At 37.1% G+C, this 23,322-nt stretch overlaps 1 protein-coding gene across 13 annotated transcripts in view; it reads left to right on the forward strand.

Annotated features, from left to right (window-relative positions):
* Positions 1-23,322, forward strand: part of NAV3 (neuron navigator 3) — a 273,105-nt gene that overhangs the window by 223,467 nt on the left and 26,316 nt on the right. For 10 of the 13 annotated variants that reach the window (XM_054831177.1, XM_054831187.1, XM_054831197.1 and 7 more), the window contains 8 exons: positions 974-1,162; positions 3,646-3,698; positions 8,525-8,548; positions 10,856-10,933; positions 19,400-19,483; positions 21,109-21,220; positions 22,523-22,644; positions 23,254-23,274. In XM_054831177.1, the coding sequence (XP_054687152.1) occupies positions 974-1,162; positions 3,646-3,698; positions 8,525-8,548; positions 10,856-10,933; positions 19,400-19,483; positions 21,109-21,220; positions 22,523-22,644; positions 23,254-23,274 (683 nt within the window). The remainder of the gene's footprint in view (positions 1-973; positions 1,163-3,645; positions 3,699-8,524; positions 8,549-10,855; positions 10,934-19,399; positions 19,484-21,108; positions 21,221-22,522; positions 22,645-23,253; positions 23,275-23,322) is intronic. The other 3 variants (XM_054831206.1, XM_054831288.1, XM_054831261.1) reach the window with 1 other exon arrangement.

Genomic DNA, 23,322 nt, shown 5'->3' on the forward strand with positions numbered 1-23,322 from the left:
ACGTACTTGCAGTAGTTTTAAACACAGATCTTTTTAAGCAGTGTTTCTTTCACTCTATCATTTTCTGCTTACAATTATCTTCTTTTTCTTTTTGTTCATAGTTCTTGTACTCAGAACAGAGAGCAGTAAGATCAGGGTTTTTTTAAATTTATTTTGTCATTGTCCTTTGCTTCTTTCCCTGATCATAGCCTTATGGAATAATTTGCGCTCACAACACAGCTGCTCTGGTAGTTTATGACTGAAGGCATATCTTGCATGGTCTAAAACAAAAGTCCAAACACCGAGGCTGAATTTGGATAGACAATTGGCTTTTTCTTCTAGGCATTGAGTTCATGTGGTCCAGGCGAACCATAACCAGGCTTTCCTTCCTACTGGCAAACAGACTTTGCAAAAGCAAAAGACTTTGCAAAAGCTTAAAGTAGCTTCATCAACACTCTTCTGGATTTTAACCATGAGTGACTCCTATTTATTATGATGAGATTCAACTGGCTTGTGCAGGAATTTTAACCTAATATAGTGGTAGGTGCTGTAGAAAATCAAAGTATAAAGATGTCTTGCATATGCCAATAAACTTTGGTCTTAACAGCAATCAGTAATATAGGTTTATAACAATAAAATACAGATACTGATTTATTAGAAGAGCTGCTTATAAAAAATACTTAAGGCTTCTTATTCCTTTTTAACTTTTAACTTTTGAATCTCTCCCATTGATTTTCTGTCTTGGGCTGTCAAAGTGAACAAGTGTGTATTCAGACACCAGTGTTAGTGTTACCATGTATTTTACAGGATTAGTCTCATCCAGCTCCTTGGAGATCCTCTGCTTCACCTTTTTGTGGTGTCTTTATATGTAGGAACAAAAGCCTTACATTTTCTCAACAGCATAGAATCCACCTAACCATTACATTACAATTTTGTGCAGAACCAAAATTCATTTAATGGAAATGTGCTTCATTAATAAAGCTTTGTATTCCAGTGAGTCCAACCAACCTATCTCAGTTTAACCTTCCTGGACCCAGTATGATGCGTTCAAACAGCATCCCTGCACAAGACACTTCTTTTGATTTGTATGATGACTCCCAACTGTGTGGCAGTGCTACATCCTTAGAAGAGAGACCACGAGCAATTAGTCATTCAGGTTCATTCAGGGACAGCATGGAAGAAGGTAAGACTGAGTTACTATTTGGATCAGTGAATGGATCCCAAAATAGGCCACCAAAGTGTAGTGAAATTTTAAAATATTTCTTCTGCAACATTAAAACTTAAATAATTTTGTGAAGTTTTTTTTTCATTCTACTGAGCTGGACTCATGGACTTCCTTACCCTAAAGCATGGAAGGTATTTCTTTCACACAGTAATATGCAATGCTGGGTATGTCATACATGTATAAATCCTTTATCAGAAATTTTGGAGGAAAGGAAGCCATTCTTGGAAAATTATTTTATTCTTTTTGCCTCTAAATTTGAAGTGTCTGAGCATACCTTGACTACTGTGATTCCATGCTTTCTTAGTCCTACTTCTGTATTTCCTTTTTTTTCCCCAAATGCCAGTGCTACTTAGCATCCCCCTTCTTTGCAGTCATTTCATTTCCTCACTTTCCTACAGCCTCAGACAGCAAACACAATGTGAATTTCTGTATTAAAATTCTGTCATTTAATCTGACCTCACTACTTTCTTTAAGCAGATTATTACTGTTGGTCTGGTTTCATTAATGCTATGTACAACACCTGGAATTTGGGGAATATTTTTTGGGGGGGTTGCTTTTTTTTTTGCTTTTTTTTTAACTACAGACCATCTGAGAACTCCTAATTAAATGCACTGTAACATTTTCTTTTGCCTAATATTTCTGGTAAATCTGCTTATTTGCAGAATTCCCATAAGCACAAAGTTCTCACACCCTTTAACTGCGAAAACAAGCCCCCCCCCCAAAACAAAACAAAACAAAACCCACAACAAAAAACCCAACAACAACAAAACTCCACTGAAATTTAATGGAGAATCATTCAATAGCATCATATCATCAATCTTGCTTACTGCTAAGTGGTGGCAATATAAATAGTCTTTATAACAAGCAGATAAAAAAGTCTTCCCCTAGCCCCAGAGCTCATAGTTATGAGATAAAAAGGGGAAAAAAACTCCTAGATGAAATAACGGACAACTAATACTTTTATTTTTCAATTCATTCTTGTCTTCTGTATTTGAGATGATATGTCAGGCAGACATCTGGGTATGTAATACTAGCAGTAGGGTGCAGGACAGATCAAGCTGTGAGTTGTCAGCACAGGGAGGATGGCTGACTGCACAGAAGCATATCATGTAATTCAAGGACAGAGGTGACTACAGACCCTTTGCTGAGGAACATGAGAATTATCAAAGGAAACAGTGGAAGAATAATAGAGAAAACAAGGCAAATAATTTATGCATAGAAAAAGAGGTGTTAAATCTAGAATTTCAATAATGGGTCACCAGTGGCTTTGAAGAAAGCTTTCTCATTGGTCATGTTTCATATCCAGCTGGAGCGGATAACCATGATCAACCTGAGTAAATGAAAGTCAATGCAACAATAATAAACAGATTTTCAAGCAGTTTATGGTCATTAGAGATTAACATGAAATGATGCTGTTGGAAGGCCAAATGTGTTTTATTTAAGATAGGAGCTCTGAGGAAAGTTATAGTGAAAGAAGGGAAATAATGGGTAGAGCCACTATGAGAGCAGAATGGGAGTTTAGCTGAGAAATTTAAAGCAGAGGGTACCACATCTTTGTAAATATTTGCCCAGTTTCAAAACTAGATTCAAAGTCTATTTGGCTAATCCAATTCTTGTATTGTCAGTTTGGCATATGGATGCCAGGTAGCTACTAAAGCAAAATAATTTATTTTCCAAATTCTGGCAGATTATAAATATTAAACCAATTTCTTTTGAAACAAAAATGAAAAGAAGTAATTAAATAAATTAACTTCTTTAAAATTCTCTGTTGGTGTATCCTTCCTCATGAGAGTCATCAGAAGCAGAAGGGGCAATTTTGTTTCAGCTGAGCCTTCACTTGTTATTTTCAGAGAGGCCAGGTACCCCATTTTTTCAGTTGAAGTTCTGCAACATTCACTCGGTGCTCTTGGGGCTGACTCTGCTGATGATTAGTGGAAATATGGCACTACATCTCACAGTAACCCCTTCACATGGGCTCCAAATACACGGGTCTGCATTGTGCTGAGGGGAGAAACCAGCTGAGCAAAGCCTGGGAGCTCACCCCAGGGAACGTGAACTGTGTTGCAAAGCATAGTCTCTTATTAAAATCCGTTTGCTCAGCTTTGGACAGGTGTATAAACAGCTCAGTTTCTGGTTCCTCTAAAGAGTGTATTTATCAAGTGATTTGTTGTCAAAACAACAAAAGCGATGCTTGGTTTGCTGGTAATAATACTGAATCTCACTGGCTCGCTCTCCTACCTCACACAGGAAAGTGCTTTTTCTGTATAGAACAATCTTTCTAAGTGCAGGAAAAAATATCAATAGCTTTTCTATAATGATAGCTTATAATTGGTCTTCATGGAAGATTGTTACTCATTTGAAAAAGATGTTTAGTTATTGAGCTACGTGGGGGGAGTTTTATGCTTTCATCAATATTTCATGTTATTTTCCTTTTTTTAAAGTACATGGGTCCTCATTATCGCTTGTCTCCAGCACATCCTCTCTCTACTCTACGGTGAGTATTGACATTTTAGAAAAAAGCTCTGCCTGTCTCTCTTCTTGTTCATTGCTCATGAAAATTTCAATACTTTCCAGTTTAGAAGGATTAAAATTGTACTGCAATAAAGCAGGAACATTTATTTTCAACTTTGGTATTACTGTCATGCTATTTTAGAATACATTATTTTCATCTTTTTATGTGACTTGCTTAGAACTGCTTAAAATTACCTAGTGTATATTTTGAAATCTAAAAAGAAGGTACTTGTCTAGGAGTCTGTATTTAAGGGAGATCCTTATGCTATTGTAGTTGATAATTTTGAGAGATTTTGCTTATTTTCAGCTAGTTTTCTAATTGCACAATTTACAAAGTGTTTTCGTCATCTCACTGAGGTACATTTCTTGAAAAACACAAGATTGCTTCAGGGTAAGGGAGATACAATTTGCAGTTAAAATGTCTGCTGATCTTTGCTGCAAATGACAGCATTTAGATGTTATTTCCAAAGAGAAGGGTTTCTTTAAAAATTTATTAATCTTAGTTAATTAGATTAAGTAATAATTGTATTATAGCTCAAGCAGAAGTTCCGGGTCTGATTTTTTTCTCTATTTTATTGTTTTGGTATCTTTTTTGAGATCTTCTGCATAATTTGTTGCTTCAGTTGTTCTACTAACAAGAAATCATCCATACAGGAGGAGTTGAGCATGTTTGGACATTCCCTTGCTGATATGCAACACCTGCTTTGCAGCCTATTTGCTAACCACAATTACATGCTGTAGTAGCCCTTTTTCACGGGAGAGCAACCCACTTCTCTGTTTTCACACCATGCGTTCATGAATAGTCTGTCTCCTCTCCATAGTTTCAGGCGTTGAATAGCGTCAGGTGACATCCCAGGAATGGCAGCGACTCCTCTACCCAGAGCCAACAACAGTTCTTGCCTGGGAATACCAAGCCCATGCAGTCTGATGGGTTTGTACCACTTGGTAGCCCTGTCTCAATGCTAAACTCATGTTAGCTTGGAAAGCAGGTTGCATCCGTGCACAACGTCTACCACAACGGTGCCTCTCCTAGTTCTGTTTAATCATAAAAAGGTCTATACAAGGGCATGTCTAAAACATCAGGTACACAGTCATTAGGGTTTCCCAGGCCTTAAGCAGCAAGTTGCAAGCAATTCCAGTCCAGACCAGTCCTGAATTATTTTGGGGGAGTAGAATGCACATACAGACTGGCTGCACATGAAGTATGACTAACATTCAAATCAAAGCTTCTCATTTAACATTTTGGTAGTGGAAAAAACTTTACTGTTTCCCTGTCTATGAGACATTATGGTGAGTGTGTGTCCAAAATTATAATTCAAGCTTTGATGTCAAATTTTAGAAGAATGTTACAAAACTGACAGACGGTAAAAATCAAATTATAAAGTGACACAGGATGCTTTCAGCCCCTGGTGAGTCAGTAAGTTTGAAATATCTCTGCTCTGATGTTGTCTCATGTAGCAAGAGTTTACTAATACTTTCTATTTGTATAACCTGCTATCATTCAAGATTACTGAGTATCTTGGAAATATTACCTAAATTCCGTGATATTAAAGAACAGTATTTTTCCTGCAAAACAAACTTTAAACTGTTTACCCAAGTTCATACTGTACATGAAATATCTTCTGAAATGGCTGACTGTAAATTCACATTGCAGCTAAGCCTCGCTTCTTAAGTGATGGATTATGTAGACAAGATAATGAAAGTTACAGAAAAATCTGCAAAGGGCAGGAAAGGAATTAGTATGACAAAATTACTAGGGTTGGCCTTTAGGGATGAATTTTGATCAGAATTTCTTCTGCTTGATCCCTCTCATCCTGTGAAAAAAGTTTAAACTGTTCAGCAATTAATCAGAAGATGATGCACAAGTGGAGAATAGAAACGTGAAAGGTTGGCAATCAGTATCACACCAACTGAAAGCAGAGAACAATGTTTCATTGTTTGATGATACGGTGCAGTGCCCCATTTCCTCCGGAAAGGGATAGCTTCACAGGGTTATGCCACATGTAACTCACTTTCAGCTATTACAAGATTGAAGGAGGAGTACAAGAGCTATTTTACCTTACTTAAGCAAGCAAAAATCACTAAGCAGGAGCAGCCTCCTTTCCATAAGTGTCTCAATCAAATATGTTTATCAGATTTCTCAAGCATTGCCTTAAGCCTTGATGCTAGTGTTTTTCTGCAGCCTAATCACTGGAGAGATTCAGACAAAGTACTAAATAAAGATCAATATCAAGATCTTTATGCATTATTACCAAAGGATAGCTGCCAAGTTTGACGTTATTCTCTGAAGATTTTTTCTTTGAGAATTGGAATATGAGATTCAGAAGAAACATGTCATGATTTGCTGCTATTGGAATGAATAAGTCCAATGAAACAGAAGTTTTGCATTCACTAGTATTTTCTGTATGTATTGGCTTTCTTTTGGGTTTGCATTTGGGTTTTCAGAACTTAATGGAATAGACTGGAAATCCAGCTTGTAATGATATGCATGTACAGAGACAATCATTTTCTTTCACAGAAAAGCGGACTTAGTAGACTGTAAGATTGAAATGCTGATTCAGTTTTGGCAATGAATATATCTAGCTTTCCGAGAAGTTGAAAAAGATGTGTGATAGTGTAAATTATGATATGTTGTCTCCAATTTTAATCTCCTCCTGCTCAGTAGGTGAGACACTGCAATTTGCACATATCTAGTTAATTGCTATATTTCTTCCACTGGCTCTCAGCATTAGCTACACTTAGAATCCCTAGACTTCATTAACTGTGCTAAGCCAAGCTCAAAGGAGATGTGTAAGGACATGTCATTTGTATGTTAATATTTTAAGTCTTCAAAAAAAAAAACCAGAAAAAAAATAATCCTTACAAGGATGGGATGCATGGATATGATGGAGAAGAAGAGGGAGAAAAGAATTATTATTTCCTTTAGAGCCTTTTGAACCAATGGCTGAGTGCTGGGTTACAGTGGTGTCAGCATGAACTCTTGGCTAAGAACTGCTCAGATGTATTTGGTGGTCAAATTTTATTTGTTAAGTTGATAGTATGCCCAGAATCCTGTTCTCCCTCTTTCATTGACTTCTTCCACTGCCCACAAAAGCTGACATGTGGGAGCCACCTCTCTGAACTCTGGGAGAGAGGCAATGCTTCCTTGTGAGGGAGCCATCTGGTAACAACTCATAGCGCTGCCTTCATCAGCGAGGGCTGGTTGTCTAAGGACAAGGGACCACATCCCATGCAGCAGTTTCAGGAAAAGGTCACCGACCCTATTTATTTTTTTCCTTGTCTTGGCACAGTAGAATTCCTAAGGGGGCATGGTCTTTCTTGATCCTTTGATGACTTTTCATGCACTGTATGTTTGAAGTAACAATAATGAGAACAGATACTCATGTTTTTCTGTAGGCAGATCTCCTTTTAGCAAACATAGATCAGAAAGTTAGTATCAGTAGGTATGTCACACCAGTGCTGGCAAATGAAACAATCATCATTCTAAATCATTCCCATGTAGTGATGTACCAGGTACTACAGTAGTTTCATCCAAGAGCAGTTCTAGGTGTTACACAGGGAAATATCATAGCATCTCAGCCTTTTTAGTGCCTGTTAGCAGATAAGCATGTACGGAAAGAGACATTTTCTAAAAGTCTTCTCCTCCTACACCAGGTAAAGTAAGAAAAGATTTCTATAATCAATTATTAAAATTCTAACAGCACAAAAGTTGTGCTTAATACAGGCTTAAAAAAGCAGCTATATTAATTTGTAATAACAGATACTGCCTGATGTCTGGGAATTTTCTGAGGAACTCTTACCTTGGGTTTTCTTAGTCTTTCTAGTGTTATTTATAGCTAATTCTTCTACCCACATTTTCCTTTTACTGCTTACTTCTCATCCAGACAGTGTTAGACTGCTTCTCTGAACTTGGGCCACCTCAGATCACGGGGTGGATTGATTTCCTGTACATTAACTGATTCTTATTTTGTGTTACGAAAGGGTTCCTCTCTCATGGCATGCTATTCCTTTCCATTAGAATCCCACTGAAGCAAGATTTTTCTGTCCACCAAATGCCTCCTAAATTAGACTACTTCCATGCTTACAAATGTAATGACTTTCAAAGATTTGCTTTGCAATTAGTTTCTTAGCTTGTTATGAAAGACTGCTGAGTAAATAACATCACAGCTATTTCAATAGCATACACAATACGTAACAATATGGAAAATACCTAAAATTATTAACCATTATTAGCAAGTTAAGCTGAAAATTTAACATGTCTTGATAGCCCTTAGTATTTTGGTCAGTACTCTGTATGGAAGAAATTACTTTAAACTGGAAGTCCCCCTCTCCCCTCCACCTTCCCCCATATATGTTTTACTGGTATGCTGCCAATATCTTTCAGCAGGGATTAGTCTATTAGGAATATTGCTCAGTATACAGTAAAGCAAATATAGTTCCAGGAGCCATAATAATCATTATGGTGTAAAAGTTTGCTGGTAACAGACTAAGGTCCGTGCAGTAACAGCATAGCAAGTTTTCTTTTGTATCTTAGAAATGTAGCTGCAGTTTCTGCAGTTCTTTTCCTGTTCTCCTTTTATCCACTGTTTCATGTTGTCGGTATGCTGGCAAACTCTTTGGGGTTTCAGATGGAGCCTTGTCAAGTAAGTTGAAAAGAATTCCATTTATTGTTTTTACTGCATACCTTCCTTAAATGTAATGGATCCGTGAAACTATTCATTTCACTTCAGTGTAGCTGGCTTTTATTTTCTATTACCGCAGTTATGTTGCAGACTGTTTCTAAGCCATTTCTTCCTTGTTTTCTTTCAGGCAGAAGAAAAGGCGCATTCAGAGGTAAAAAACTTTTCTTCGTTTCTATAGTTGTGTATTGTGTTATATTATTTTAAAGTTTATTGTTTATCTGCTATGGCTAAGCTGCTGAGTTGCTGGGGAAAAAGACACCCTGTGTCTTTGTACCACTTTTTGAGAAGAATTGGTAAAGAGCCAATGCAGCTTCTAGTGTACTAGAAGGTGTTTTCTTAGCATCATGCTGAAGAATGCCTCCTGGCTGAAGTTCTGAAAAGGTGAAAAGCAGCGATGAGAATTGGGCTTCTGAGAGGAGGAGTTGCGATACGTCTGATTTCAGACTTAATACCACTCTGTACTGGATCTAAGGGACTGTGCAGTTCTAGGTAATGTGCTGCCTTACAGGAGAAAAATACTTCAAATGTTCGCTTTGAACTTCTCTCCTTTACATTTTGCATTATATTAAATTTCTGAAACTGACCACTTTGATGGATTTCAGAGCAACGCAGATTGATTTCAGATATAAATCAAATCTGACGTGGAAAACAACTTCTTTCTCCTCACAGTATATAAGAATGGGTGACAAGCCAGGGTCAGCAGCTGGATACAATTACAGTCTTTCTCAAAATGAAGTCCTGGTTGTATTAGAAGGGCACCAGGGAGTAGCAGCAATAAAACGCAGCACCAAGGCTTGCATTTCCACTTCACAGAGCTACATGTCTTCCAGCTCCTGCACTTATGCTGCTACTATTTTTACTACTCAGAGAAAAAAAAGTCAACTAAAAGATACTTTGAGGAACTGGAACAAATAAACATATTCTTCCGTACTTGCCTCAATATATTTCAATATAATTTCTACCTGAATTTTCTAAGCTCCTTTCTCTGAAAGTTAAAGCAAAGCAGCTAAAGAACCATGCGATAGCTCAGCAGTGTAAATGATAGTTCCTCACTTCATTGCCCTTTTTGGATAGGCCTGTATATAGAGGTGAAACAACATTTCTTTCCTGTGTATTGCTACATGTTGTTTTCTCTGCTCTGTGATGCTGTTGCAGGAAATGTTAAACATCACTTCATGAGAACTGCCTTTGTATAGTTGCAGGAATATGATGAAAGAGTAGCTTAAGCAGGAAGGCCAAATAATTGCTATTAAAAAACAAGGAGAAAACTTGGAAAAAGGAAAGCGGCAGTCCAGGATGGAGAACAGCTCAATAATCTGTTTCCCTTGCTCTGAGCCAGTGTAAATGACCTAGTTATTTTTGTATCATAGATGTACAGGAACTTGCTCATTCTTAAATCTTGTGTAATATTCCCTGTTGGTTTTCATCGAGTCATAAAATTAAAGTACTGCAATAGTCTTTACTAGTGAATGTTATATGCTCCCTTTCCTAGGCTAGTTTTAGACATTTTACTTCTCTAGTCTGGAATAATTTCATTTACGTCTGAATATGAAAGGAGTTTCAAAGTGAAACTCCATGCTGGGCTTAAGTTCAGTGCAATGCCTGGAGTCCCTGTGAGATCTCAAATAGGGTTAAATGAGCTTAAAATGATGTGTAAACTTTATGCTAGATATCTACCCTGGCTGAAAGATAACTTTCTTAAGGATTCTATTTTTCATAAAAGGATACAGGAGCCTTGAGTTAAATTTATTTTCATGTCAATAGGCACATTTAAAGCAACATTTTTTTAAGTTGGCAAGCAAGTTTTTGAAAGATATATAAGGTTTAAAGTGGCTGCATGTTTGAATCACAGGCACTGTAGGAAGTACTGTGTTAGAGAAAAAAAAAAAGAAATTACAGTATCTCATCTAACTTTAGACATCCATGAAGCAAAAATCTGTGTCTGAGGTTGTCATCAAAGCCTTCTTCATGCCAGCCAGTGGGAGAGTACTCTTTGGCACTTCATCTGAGTCTGATGTAGATGTTTAACATATGTCAGTTGCATCACTTCTACAGTCAAGCAAAGGGAAGATGACTCAAATTCTTTTGTGTTTCATAATCTCAGGCCTCATCCAGGGCTGCTGTCGTTGATTGCACTAAGGATATGTTCGGAACTTAGGGGATTTAGTAAAAAAACATGTAATTTACGTGTGTAAACAGATGATTGTACATTTGTCCTTATGTGCTCCTTTAACTGGGATCCTAGCTGATACACGGTGAAGTGCAAGAAAACTGTTGGAGCGATGTTAAGTGCCAACTTTTAATAATTTGTATTTCTGAATAGTTCTGAGATTCAACTGTGAAACTAAGACATTGTAAACCTATTAGTGATCGATCCCTTAAGAAAACGAAACAAACCAAAAAAAAACCAACAAAAGGAAATTGCTGAAATACTGACAGAAGTCTTTTTTCCTTCTAGCAAATTCAGAAACTACGGAGAGAGCTGGTTGCATCACAAGAGAAAGTTGCTACCCTTACATCTCAGCTTTCAGCAAATGTAAGTATTTTTGCTTGTGATCATAAACAGTATCAGAGAATACATTATCAGACTGGCTAATAGCTCTTGCTCAATTCAAGTACCAACATGTGGTCTGGGAGACTTTTACTATTTATTTATTTAGGTGTTTTTCAAATTAATTATTTCATGAAGTGTCTGTATTGCCTGAGTTTGAAGCAGAAGAAATCTTGTCATAAAGACAGTGGAAATGGAAATGAGAGTTTCCACACTTCGGATGTGACAACAGTCCTATCCAGTTCAGTTTCAGATTGTTTCCTCAGAATCAATTAAAAAAGCACCCACAAGTAAGGAGACACAACCAAAGAAAGGGCATGAATTGTAGATGCTGATAGAATTCATTATAGTTTCATTTCACAAAGATAAACCCTGCAAAATGCAGATAGATGTGGAGGGCAGTACAGTACACAATTGTATATGGAATTCATATGCTGCAATAACTGTGCTGATAAGTAACGAATGGAAACTGGGATATTTCACAGACAGCTCCCTGGTGTTCCTTCCAATTGTCATAGACCGGTAGTATGAGTTATTGAACATGTTATCAGAAAATAATGCCAGATAGGGAATGTGAGCTACAATCCTCTGGTTACTATGGTTTCTGATGAAGTTACTGAATAGTTACTGAACAATCTGTTACAATTCAGGATATAACTATATTTAACATTCCAAGGAAAGCTGAGATGCAGTTGCAAGAGAGTATAATTTTGCATTTCAAGAAAGCTGTTTCCTGATATCTTGGACAACCTATAGAGTGCCTTTCTTCAATATGCAGATGTACTGAGTATTTAGATCTATAAATACTGCCATTATTTTCAAGAAATTATTTCAGTTGCTGAAGTAGTACTGTGTTTATATTGTGGGAAAATAATTTCTAGTTGTGTGAAAGCTGCTTGTTCTGTTGGGACTGCCACGTGAAAATGTGGAATAGCTACTCTTAGCACTTTCTGCTCTGTTCAGGTGGCTGCAGAACACCTGTGGGTGTTTGTACCCCTGTAGCAGTATGAATTGCCAGTCTGTCCTGAGTTCTGAGAATGAACTAGTGAGGCAGACAATATTAGAGTCCTGCAATGTTCGTAAATTCAAAAGCTTGATTCTTCATTGGGTTATTCATTCAGGAATTTATAGCCAGTGTGCCTATCCTCGCTGTGGGGTGCCATCTCTCATGTGTTTTAGACACTGATCTTCATCTTTGCCAAATTGAGCAATCCTTCACTCACCCATCCGGAGAGCTACAAACTAAAACCAAGAGGTCAGAAGAGCTAAGCCAGCATGCCTTGGGTAGTCGTGTCTGCTGACAAGTCCACTGTTCTCTGCAGTGCACTTTTCGTTTCACCAGAAATGCAGGGCTTCAGCAGCTCTGCCTTGTGGTGGAGAGCACAGGGAGGTGGACTGTGGCTGGGCTTGTGACACAGCACAATCACAGACATCCCCACATCCACTCTGAGTACCCTGTTAATGCCCATGCAGCAGCAGCTGGTATTACGCAGAAAAGTTGGCTTCATTCCTGCAAGCGCCTGATCTAAAGATGTCCCTGCCCACAGCCGGGGAGTTGGACTACGTGATCTTTAAAGGTCCCTCCCAACCCAAGCAATTCTGTGATTCTGAGCAGTGGTACCACATCAGCAAGACTAAATTGTTTGCCTGTGGTGGGCCTGTGCTCAGGAGCCTGTACTAGAGCTGGTGTGGAAGCCCCTCTGATGGGGATAATTCGGGCTCTTGGTACCATGCCTTACTTTACTCTGTGGGCAGAAAAGTAGTTTGCCCTTCTCTACTTCTGCTCGTTCTGAACAAAAAGAACCAGCATGTTCCTTCTTGATGATGTGTTGAAAGATGACTCTCTTTAGTCTCTATCCTTTGACAGTCCTCCCAGCAATGCTGTAGCCTATAATACAGTGAGAAATGCAATAGAGTGAGGATGGCAGGGCATTCTTCCCTGCAGCTGAAGCAATGAGGCCGCTGTTTGGTTCATTTGGGCCAATTTTGTCCAATTTCTTCCCAGTCTTAGTTAGAAGTCATGGCGTATATCTCTGGTCAGTATTCCTTTGTATGGACTAAACACCATTCAGACTGGTATCTAATAACATTGCCTGTTCCAGACAAGTTTTCAAAGCCAGCTCCAAGTTAAAATTAGCTTTGGTCCCTATTTCAAAGACACTGAGTCAAGCTAAAAATAGATAGTTACATTTTGGCTTGGTTTTCACTCAGACTAATTCTGCTGCGTGGGTGAGAAATAAATGGGGTTTGATCTGTTTAACTAATGTTGTGTTGGTTGAGGATCTGGTCGCTTGCACTGCCCCTGGACTTCTGAACACCTAGTAAGAATGCCCATAGCTTTTCTACTGCTCTAATTGGAGGGGTAACATTGTCAACAGGACAGTTAAAAAGATATAGATGTGTGCATCTGGTTTTGCCTATCCAGAAGTGCTGAATTTGTTAACTTGCTTGTACGCATATATAGATGTGCATGCACACTGTATGTTGTATAAAGGTTAATTTAATCACAGTCTTTTGGCTGTGTCACCCACCTTCTAATCCATCTCCATAGAGACAACCTTTAAACTCTAAACCTATAAGCAACCCTAAAGCTGATCCTTTTAGCACATGGGGTTTTTAAATGGTACCAGAGAAATCTTTCCTTTTTCCAAATCCCCAACATGTGGAAATTCCCTCAAAATTAAACTTGTCAGGAGCATGAAACTTAGAGGCTTCAAATTCTCCAGGCATGAACAAGGGATTTAGACACCTTCATGGTGAAAACAATCTTAAAAGAAAAGTAGATATTGCTAGATATTATAAGTAAGTATTTTTGGGGTTACTGTCATGAAATATATACTTTAAAAAACCAAAAATTGAAAAGTATTTCACAATAAGCCTGATTCTGAGCTCTCTCTCTGCTATTTCTGGTACAGAAGATGTAAAGCATTAAAAGAACACTTCCACATAAGCCCAAAGTATCAAAAGAAATCCCTTAAAGATGTGTTAGTACTAATTCTGTCAGTCCTTTGAGCACTTTATGTAAATAAATTCTATGAAGTATCACTTAAACATCAGGAATAAAATCCAGGTTGAAAACACAGTGTATATGCAACCTTTTAATTGTGATATGGCCTCTGAAATTTAGTCTAATTACAGAATTGATATTTAAATGCCAGTGATTATATACTTTTCATAAAAATTATGAGAGTAAGTAACAAACATCTGATTTAATATGACAAACTTACAACAAACCTGGGTGGGCTTCTAATTTTCATGACCTTGTACTGTCTTAGCAATTTTGTCTATAAAATAAAAATATGCTTTACTTGCACGTCTCCTAATCTAAGAGGCATACGTCACCAGCCCCTGGCATTTAAAGGAGAAATAATCCTGATCACAAAAGCTGTAATTTATCCTCAGAGAAGAAATCAAAACCATATTTCACTCTAAATGGATACTGTGACCTTCTTTTTGAGTCACATTTGCACTTCAGTAGGCTAAAACCTGAACAAACAGTAAGTCTAATACAGAAAGAAGTTTGGTCACTCCGCCTATCTTTTCTGCAGATATGTCCATCTCTGGCAGGCAGAGAACTGTGTGACCAGAGTATCTTCTGAGGTGCCTTTGCTGACCGGAAAATTACTCAATCCTTTCTGATGCCTTTGCTATAAATGCAATCATCTAAGCCTTAGTCCTAAGCTCCTCCAAATATCCATACTTCCAGTATCTGAAAATAGGCAGCACTTTTTTCCTCGCTGTGGTCTGGAGAAGGAAACTATTAATAGCCAGAAATCTTGTTTCCTCGCAGTTCATCTTGGGCTTGAATTTGTTGTTACCATTTCCCTTTGTAGAATTGAGCAAAAGTATTGTATGCGAGAGAAAAAAAGACCATCTTATTAATCTCATTTTAACACTATTTGTATCCTTGTTTCACCACAAAGACTGTTGGTGACAGCAATACATGTGTCATTAAAAGACTGTCAGGCTGAAATTTGACCTATTTCATCAAACCTTTGCTTGATCTATTATTTTATATCAAAACCTGTCAATTGGAAGTTACAGCATTTCTCAGGCATTTTGGAAACCTCTGCTAAGACTTTTCTTACTTGGTTTCATTTATTATTCAGGTTTTGTTGGCTGGACTCAAGCACTGTGCTTGATTTCAGCAGTTTATTTCATTTGATTAACCCCAAAGTGTTTTGCCTGCATATGATTAAATTCAAGCAGGGCCCAGCTGTTGTTTGGATGCTTAATTTACAGTTTTTTTCCTGAGATTCTGGCTTTTCCCCTGGTGCCTGTTTTGATGTTGCTGAAGGGCAAATCTCAGTACTAATTAAGAAAGGGCCTGTTTTCAGTGCAGAAAGTGTCCAACCAGCAGACTTCCTACATGACTGACACAGGCTCAAATTCCAGCGAGCAGCCTGAACCCAGCCTGTTCGGAGGGACTTTGATCAGTGCTTTGTACTGAGTAAAGCTGAAGGGTGCACACTTGCAAACTGTAGTAGACCCAGGATGCCAGTAGAAAGCGGAGGGGGTTCGCTGGCTGATACTCTTGTTTGGCCAGCTCTGAACCACTATCCCACAGCCAAACAACAAGATAATAGCAGGCGGCGAACAGAAAAGGTCACCAGATGTGCAGTGGCTTCTTGCAATCAGCCCGATCCCTTCTGGCCTCTCACACCTCCTTTCATTCAGCCGTGTCAGGTGGGAGGAAATTTATTTATTTACTTCTGTTTTATAAACCTGAACGCCGCAGGTCAAATCGTAAAGTGTGTCAGCAGGTAGTCTTTGGATATGCCAGTGTCATGTTCAGGATGGGCTGTAAACCTAAGAGCTGAGGTATTTGGGGTTTGGCTGGCGGGCATCCTTTACTAAGGAAATGTTTAAAATTAAATCTGTCATCTTGGCACCGAAATCATTCCCTGAGCATATATCTCTTTGACTATTTCCAATGGGAATTTCACATGTTAATAGAAGTCAAAATTAATCCATATGTGATGGATCTACAGATTAAGAGCTGTACATCATCTGTGTATCTAACGTATACCATGTTAAAGATTAATATATTTTGCTGGAGGCATACTTCCAGTAATGCCCAGTTACTTATCTCTGATTCCAGTATATATCTATTTCCAAGTACAGATGTCCCATTCAATTGTGAAGATATATTTTTATTTTAGAATAAGTGTTATTTAAAGCACATGCAGTGTTCAGGCTATTTTGTATGGTTTCAAGTGACATATGACATGAATGAAACTTGATTTCTAAGGTGTGAGGGATTGGCTGTAACTTAAAAAAAAATAGTATTCCTAAATATTTTTATGAGAATGAAAGGATGGATCCTTTTGGATCAAGTAAATAATCCTCGGAATCTGAGGATTATCAATTCAATCAAAATCAATTACCAAAGTTAGAAGTGTAAAAGAAGTTGCTAATTAGAATTTCTAATTTCTAATGAGCATTTATAAAGTCACAGTTACTTCTTTCTGTTTCAATTGTTTTCTGAATTATTTTGCATTTAACTATTTAGATGCAAAGTCTGATCTTAAATAGGAGTATATACATACATATGCTTTATGCATACTTCCACACATAAATATACTGATACTGTAGCCTTTTTCAAACTAACTTTTCTTATTTTGTTACATAATATTTCTTTTGGGACAAATCTGCATAAGATTTCAACAAGTAGGAGTTCCCTAGACTGCTGAATAAATAAACGTTTGCTACCATGGGGAAAGGCAGCACAGTTTATTACTCTGAATGTAAAATTAATACTTTGTCTTTCATAGAAGAGTCTTCTGTTGTAATAAACATTTAAAGTAATGAACAATGCGATTGAAGATTTTTTTCTCGAATAGTCTTCAGTTGATGGGCCTTTGAATTAAGTTTCTTTAGTAGTAGTAAATCAAGACCTGACAGTCTTTATCTCAGATGAGTCAGGAAAGATCCATCATCTTGACCCAATTACCTTTATGATGCAAAAATTTTAGCGTGCTACTCCAAGAAGGTCAGGTATTCTATCACAGGCTGAATTTTAGTAAGAATCCATAGTTGTGACATGGCTGTCTCTCTCTAAAGACTATCAGGCAATAACCTAATAGTTTCAGTGACCTTTGATGACATTTTTAATGACAGTTTTTAGTTCTTAATTTTTCCAAAATTCCTTGTGGTTTATTCATGTACAATATAAGCTGAAGTTGGAGCTATGGAATAGGAAAATACTTTGCGCAAATATGCATAGTTAGGTACCAAAGAACTGTGGTTATCACAGTCTAATTGTGAGAAACGGACAAAAGCAATGCATAATTAAGCAAATTATTCCTCTTTTCAAGCCCTCGGTCCCCACTGTTATTCTCATGGTAAAGCAGAACCACGGGCCATCAGCCAAGCTATAGATTTTTTTATGAGGCAGGGAACAGTGAGCTCCATTAGTTTCCTGTTAAACACATGTAATGAAGAGACATTTGGCTATAATTCTGTGGTAGTGCATCTACTTTGTCTCTGATTGTGTTCTGGGTCAGTGGTCATCATCTTTGGAATTAAAACACCATAAATTAGTCTGGATATTTTTACTATATAGCTAATTATTAAAGTGAAAAGTAAGTTTAAAAACTAGTTATTTTTATCTTCTCATAGAAGAATGAAAACAACCGAAGGCTGTAGTTTCCAAACTAGCTAGAATAACTTTATATCGATTGACAGGTTTCAGAGGTGCATTTGACACATATTCCATGTTCATTTTATTTAAAATTATAACTTCAAGAATATAGTCTAAGTTATAAATTTTAAAATAGGAATATACACAATTACTAATTAGTCCTTAAGAAATTGCATATGTATCTAGTCTCATGTTTATAAAGAATTAGTCCCTGGGGTACGTATCCTTTACCAAAAGAATTATCCCTAAGGCATCCCTGCAGATGCTGAAAGCAGGTGGATTGACCACTATACCCGTAAGTGATTAATAAAAGTATTTACTAATAATATAATATAGGAGTAAACTTATAATAAATTTAACAAGTATAAAATAAGAAGTTTACAAGATACTGAAATGTTTATAGCAATCCAAAATGATTTACAAAACACAAAAGCCACTTATCACTATACCAGCTCTGAAGTGGAGACCCAGAAGTGAGCCACTGATATATATGATAATCTTTTTTATTTGAGGAATAATATACAGAGCAAGGTGGAAAAAAGCTCTTTTCCTTCTCCTAATGTGCATAACAGAATCCTTTTTGGACTATGTCTTCTGCTGGTTATACCTCAGATTCAGTACAAGCACATAGATTTCAACAATTTCAACTATGCTTGTACGAGCACGCAAATCTGTAACTGAAAAATTTGCCAGGCACTGTGTGTGCCTGTACTGCTCTAATAAAAACTGAATTTTCTCAGTGAGGAAGCTCAGTTAATCCATTTGTGCATATAAATATGTTGTTTGTGAGTTATATTTCCAAGTGTATTGTAGTGCCTGTGTTTGAAAACTTTGCCTATTACCACTTTTGAGATGGTAAAGAGAAAATAAGTATTTCCTTCTGCTTTTACTATTCGGTGTTGTGAGAGGAGCAGATGGAATTTCATAAAAATGAAATTCTTACTTTCCCTTGGCTGTACAAGCTGGCTTAGCTTGTTGCTTTCTTTATGACCATTTGCCCTTTGCCTACAAAGCTTGATTTGAGTTAGAACCAATGAAGAGTTGATGTACTGTTTGTATAAATTTTGCTTGCGTAGAGTATAGGGTGAATGTTGTTAGGAAATAAAATGAAGCTTTAATTTTTTAAAATCTTCCAGTCAGTTTCAACTTTATTGCTTTTCTTATTCAGAAGTCGGACTTCCAATTTGCAAGACTGTCTTTTGTATATACATTTGCACACATGTAATGACCTTTCACAAAACTAACTGTGATATTTTTTGTTTCATTCTCAGGATTCCTCTGGAGTGTTTTATTTGTGAGGTTAAAACTTACATTTTAAGATAAAGTACCTGAATTCCCATGTTGAAACGTTCAATAATTGAAAATAATTGTTCCTGGACTTCTGTTTGGGAGCAGACTTCTTTTGGTCAATATATCAGTAAACTCAAAGCAGGGCATTAAATCCGTAATTAATTTCCAGGCAGGGATACCTAAGCTAATCTCCTTGGGGGCTAGAGAAGCCTGAGGAACACTGGGCTCACTTGGCTGCTTCACCTATCCAAGTTAGCTCAGTCTGAGTTTAAAACTAATAGAAAAGAGCAGGAGAAGATTGGCTTGGAGAGAAAAAAAAATAAATAAAATAAAAATAAATAAATAATTAAAAAAAAGAGATCTGGGACAAAGCCCAGAGTGGGAGTGCTGGGTTTCACAGAGTCCAGATATTGTTTGTCCAGCCAAAATGAATGAAACATTCTGTATATTCTTGAAAGTTGCAAAGTGCATTTAAGACCCATTGTCACGATGAATGTTGTCTTCTGTTTCTTTCACAGGCTCATCTAGTAGCAGCTTTTGAAAAAAGCTTGGGAAATATGACCGGCCGATTGCAAAGTCTAACAATGACAGCTGAACAAAAGGTACGTTTACCAAAGCAGATGCTTTAATGTGGAAAACAGTCAGCAGATTATATTAGAGTTTTGTTTAAAAAACACTGAAAGGAAACAGGGACAGCTGTGACAATAAGACAGACAGATCTTTCTTTAATGGCCATTGCGATCAAATCTTCATAAAGCTCCAAGAAAATTCAACTGTGCAGCATCAAGTTTACCCACACAATATCATAGAATAATTTGAAGATAAAATCGTTTGTTTCCAGATTTTAATTAAAACATATGTGACTCTAGGTTTAATCCGTACTGAAAGATCCTGTAACAAAGACTGATCATAACCTGCTGGAGTGCTTCATTCCAGCCTGTCAGCGTTGTCAGAATAATAGAATTATGGGAAGGGAAGAACTTTAAGTAGAGAAAAATTACTCCATTCAGAGTGTTAATGCGGGTTGGGTATCCTATTCCTGAGGAAACAGTTTTGGTTTTCACTGTGGTGTTTTGACTATTAAGGAAAAAATCTAAACCTGCTAGTTAGTACATTTAGTGTGAGCCTTTGTACTAAGCTCAGGATTAAGAGGCTGCTTAGTACCTTCCAGGATTGAACTTCTGCAGCTTTCTGCCTATACTCATTTTGAACAGCATCCTATAAGCGGAAAGGCCTCATTGAGCCAAACTGTGAAAGAAACTCTATATCAGTGAGCTATTAGTCACCACTGGAGTCAGTGTAGCTGTCTATAAAAATAACATTTCACAGTCTGGTTGAGCACCAAAAGATGAAATATGGTGAGACCCGTTGTGAACTGGATAGAAAATATTTGTATTGCTTGCTTTTTTTCATCTTAAGCAGAAGAACCACAACTGAACTTTCTTAAAACCAAAACTTTTCACTATTTTACAAAGTATAATTTCCCTCAGAATTTTTTGTTTCCAGAAGAGTTTAAGCAGTGACATTGAAACAGATCATCTCCAGGCTTCTTTCCCAAAAGATTTCTAACATGTTCTTTTCCTTTTCATCTTTTGTCTATTGTTGAGGTTAAATTCCTTTAATCCCCATTATATAAATATAGGCTGGAAGGACAGGTTTAATGCAGCAGAAATAAAAGCTATTTTTTAATTAGAATTGGCTGTGCATTCTAATACAGAATTTCCTGCACGCAAGTGGAGTAATTTTACTTCAACTTGCAGGACAGTTGCTATTAAACAGAGTTTTTAAAATTGAATTATTATTTAGCATGTTAAATCTTTTGAAAAATACACAAATTCAGGTTGAGATTCATCCATTAAACAGTAGCCTCACATACTAAACGATGTAATTCAAATGGGTTTATTGTCTTTCGCAATAAAATTGTTGGGTTTCTCTTAACTTTATAATGAATATTGAATTGAGACCCTTTTTAGATTAGTCTTAAAAATGTTTTGTTCTCCATAAAAACATGAGAACACTTTATATAGAATAAATGCAAAAGAATACGTTAGTTGAGTTTAATATCTTTGGCAAGAAAATATGCATTCTACTTAGTTGTTGCCCTTATGTTCACCCAAGCAGTCCCATGAACTTCGGTTTGACCACTCTTATCTTGTAATTTTTTTTTAGCTTAGACAAACATTGTTATTGTTCCATATATTTTGAGCTCTCTTTGCTCTTCCCACAGGAATCTGAGCTTATAGAGCTAAGGGAAACCATTGAAATGCTGAAAGCCCAGAATTCTGCTGCACAAGCTGCTATTCAAGGAGCCCTGAATGGTCCTGATCACACCCACAAAGGTATGTTTTTGTCAGTATTAAAATAAATACAGAGTTTCTCCCCAGGAAAAAAGCTAAATCACTACTTTTCTGTTGGTTTGGGGACTCTGTTGCAAGGGCAAGCACATTCTGCAATGCATGGTAGGCATACTTGTGGTATTTCCAGAGCTGGAAACCTTGCATGAGCTTCCTGTTTGCCACAGGGTTAGTTCCTGGAGCTTTGTCTTCTCAGAACTGGGTGGCCAGGAATCCATTGTTGGGGGTCATTAGTTAACCCTGTTGCTGCAGTTGTGTATTGAAGTACACACAAGATGCTAGTGAAGTCTTATGGCGAAACATGGTTATACCTTGGAAATGCAGCATAAGATGTAGCTCTGAAAATTGCTGTACTCATTGTCAAGAGATGGACCGGCAGCAGCTCAGCTCCTTCACAAAGGGCTAAATCAGTGTAGGAAAGCAGACATTTTAAATTCGGAATTAATTTCTCATTGCAGTTAGGAAGATGTCACATGATAAATATATACTTCAGAAGTGCCTGTTGATAAGCAACAGCAAAGGAATGACTTGAAGAAAAAAAATCAGAGCAGCATTCACTTTTGAGAGTGTCATTGATCTTTCTTTGAAGAGGTCATTATTTAGATGTTTGCCCTAAGGTCATTTCATTGCATGACTTGAGTATAGCAAAGCTAACTTCTAAGAAGTAAAAAATAATCCAAAAAGTAATTTCCCTTGGTATTAGTGAGTATGTTCTGCAAGAATATTTTCCAGTGATTAAGATACAGTTATCAGAGAAACTTTTAAGAAATTGAAACTCAAAAGCCTCACCAATCATTTCTAATATTCTCCGCTTCTTGGTTATTTTTTCATTCATTTTTAATGAAGTCCTGCCTGCTTATTTCCATCATGGTATATTAGAAGGTAGCATCTGAACACTGATTAAGCCTGCTACAAGTCAAGTAGTCTCTATACTCCTCAGAACTGTAGTACATGTGATAATAATAAGTCAAGTAATCAATCTGTAACAGAAACTGCTTAGATATGAGGTTATGCCTGCACAGATTGCTGTGCAGGGTCATCGCCTTCATGTCAATAAGACCCCAGGTTGGAGAATCTCCTAAGTGTTAGCCTAATTCTTTGCATCACCGTTGACTCCCATGTGGCTTTTCACAGGCTGCAATAGCTTGAAGCCAAGCCACTGCAAGAATCAATGCCATTTATGTTCTTTTAGGCTCCCTTTGAGGAGAAAGATGCTACATAAATACAAGAATTATTATTATATTGAAACAGAGACAGATGGATTTCACAGTATTTTCTTTTCTTTAGATTTACGTATAAGGCGGCAACATTCTTCAGAAAGTGTTTCCAGCATCAACAGCGCTACAAGCCATTCAAGCATTGGCAGTGGTAATGACGCAGACTCCAAGAAAAAGAAAAAGAAAAACTGGGTAAGTGCTCAGCAGGTTTAATTATCTTTTAGCTATTATGTCGTTTCCTTATGCCTGAGTAGCGTAATGGCCCATTTCATCTACAATATTCTTGTGGGGCCAGACAGATACAAAGCTATTCATGTGTATCCATACTGTGACACTACCAGCAAACTAAAAATTGTTGAGTATCAGTGGGGAATTATTTGCATAAGTCAGGATAATTTAAAAAAACCCAACCAAACCGAATCTAAAACCCAAAACTTAAAGTAGCTGTTGTGACCAAAACCATCGCTGGGCCACATTGAGACCCTGTTTGATTTTTCTTCAGTCAGAGTTTAATTCAAAGACTTGACTCAAATATGTTACCCAGCTATGAAGGGAGTTAAAATCTGTTAAGAATACTCATGTAAAAGTAGTACGGTGTTTAAAGTAATTAAGATGCTTCTCAACTGGAACATACAAACACCACATAGTGCTAAGGGTTTAATCAAATACTTTCAGTAAATAATTGGAAAATATGTTTTTGTTGTTTTAAAAATATTACCTGCATAAGCATTTGTTTTAAAAGTAATGATCAGCCTTCATTCCCTTGATTTGTAATTCCACACTCTTTCATGTTTCTGCAAGGTGAACTCTAGAGGAAGTGAGGTGAATATAAACCATGGAAAATTTGGCATGCATCTATAAAGAACCCTA

Source organism: Grus americana, chromosome 1 (assembly GCF_028858705.1).
Source record: "Grus americana isolate bGruAme1 chromosome 1, bGruAme1.mat, whole genome shotgun sequence".
NCBI classification, from domain to species: Eukaryota; Metazoa; Chordata; class Aves; order Gruiformes; family Gruidae; genus Grus; species Grus americana.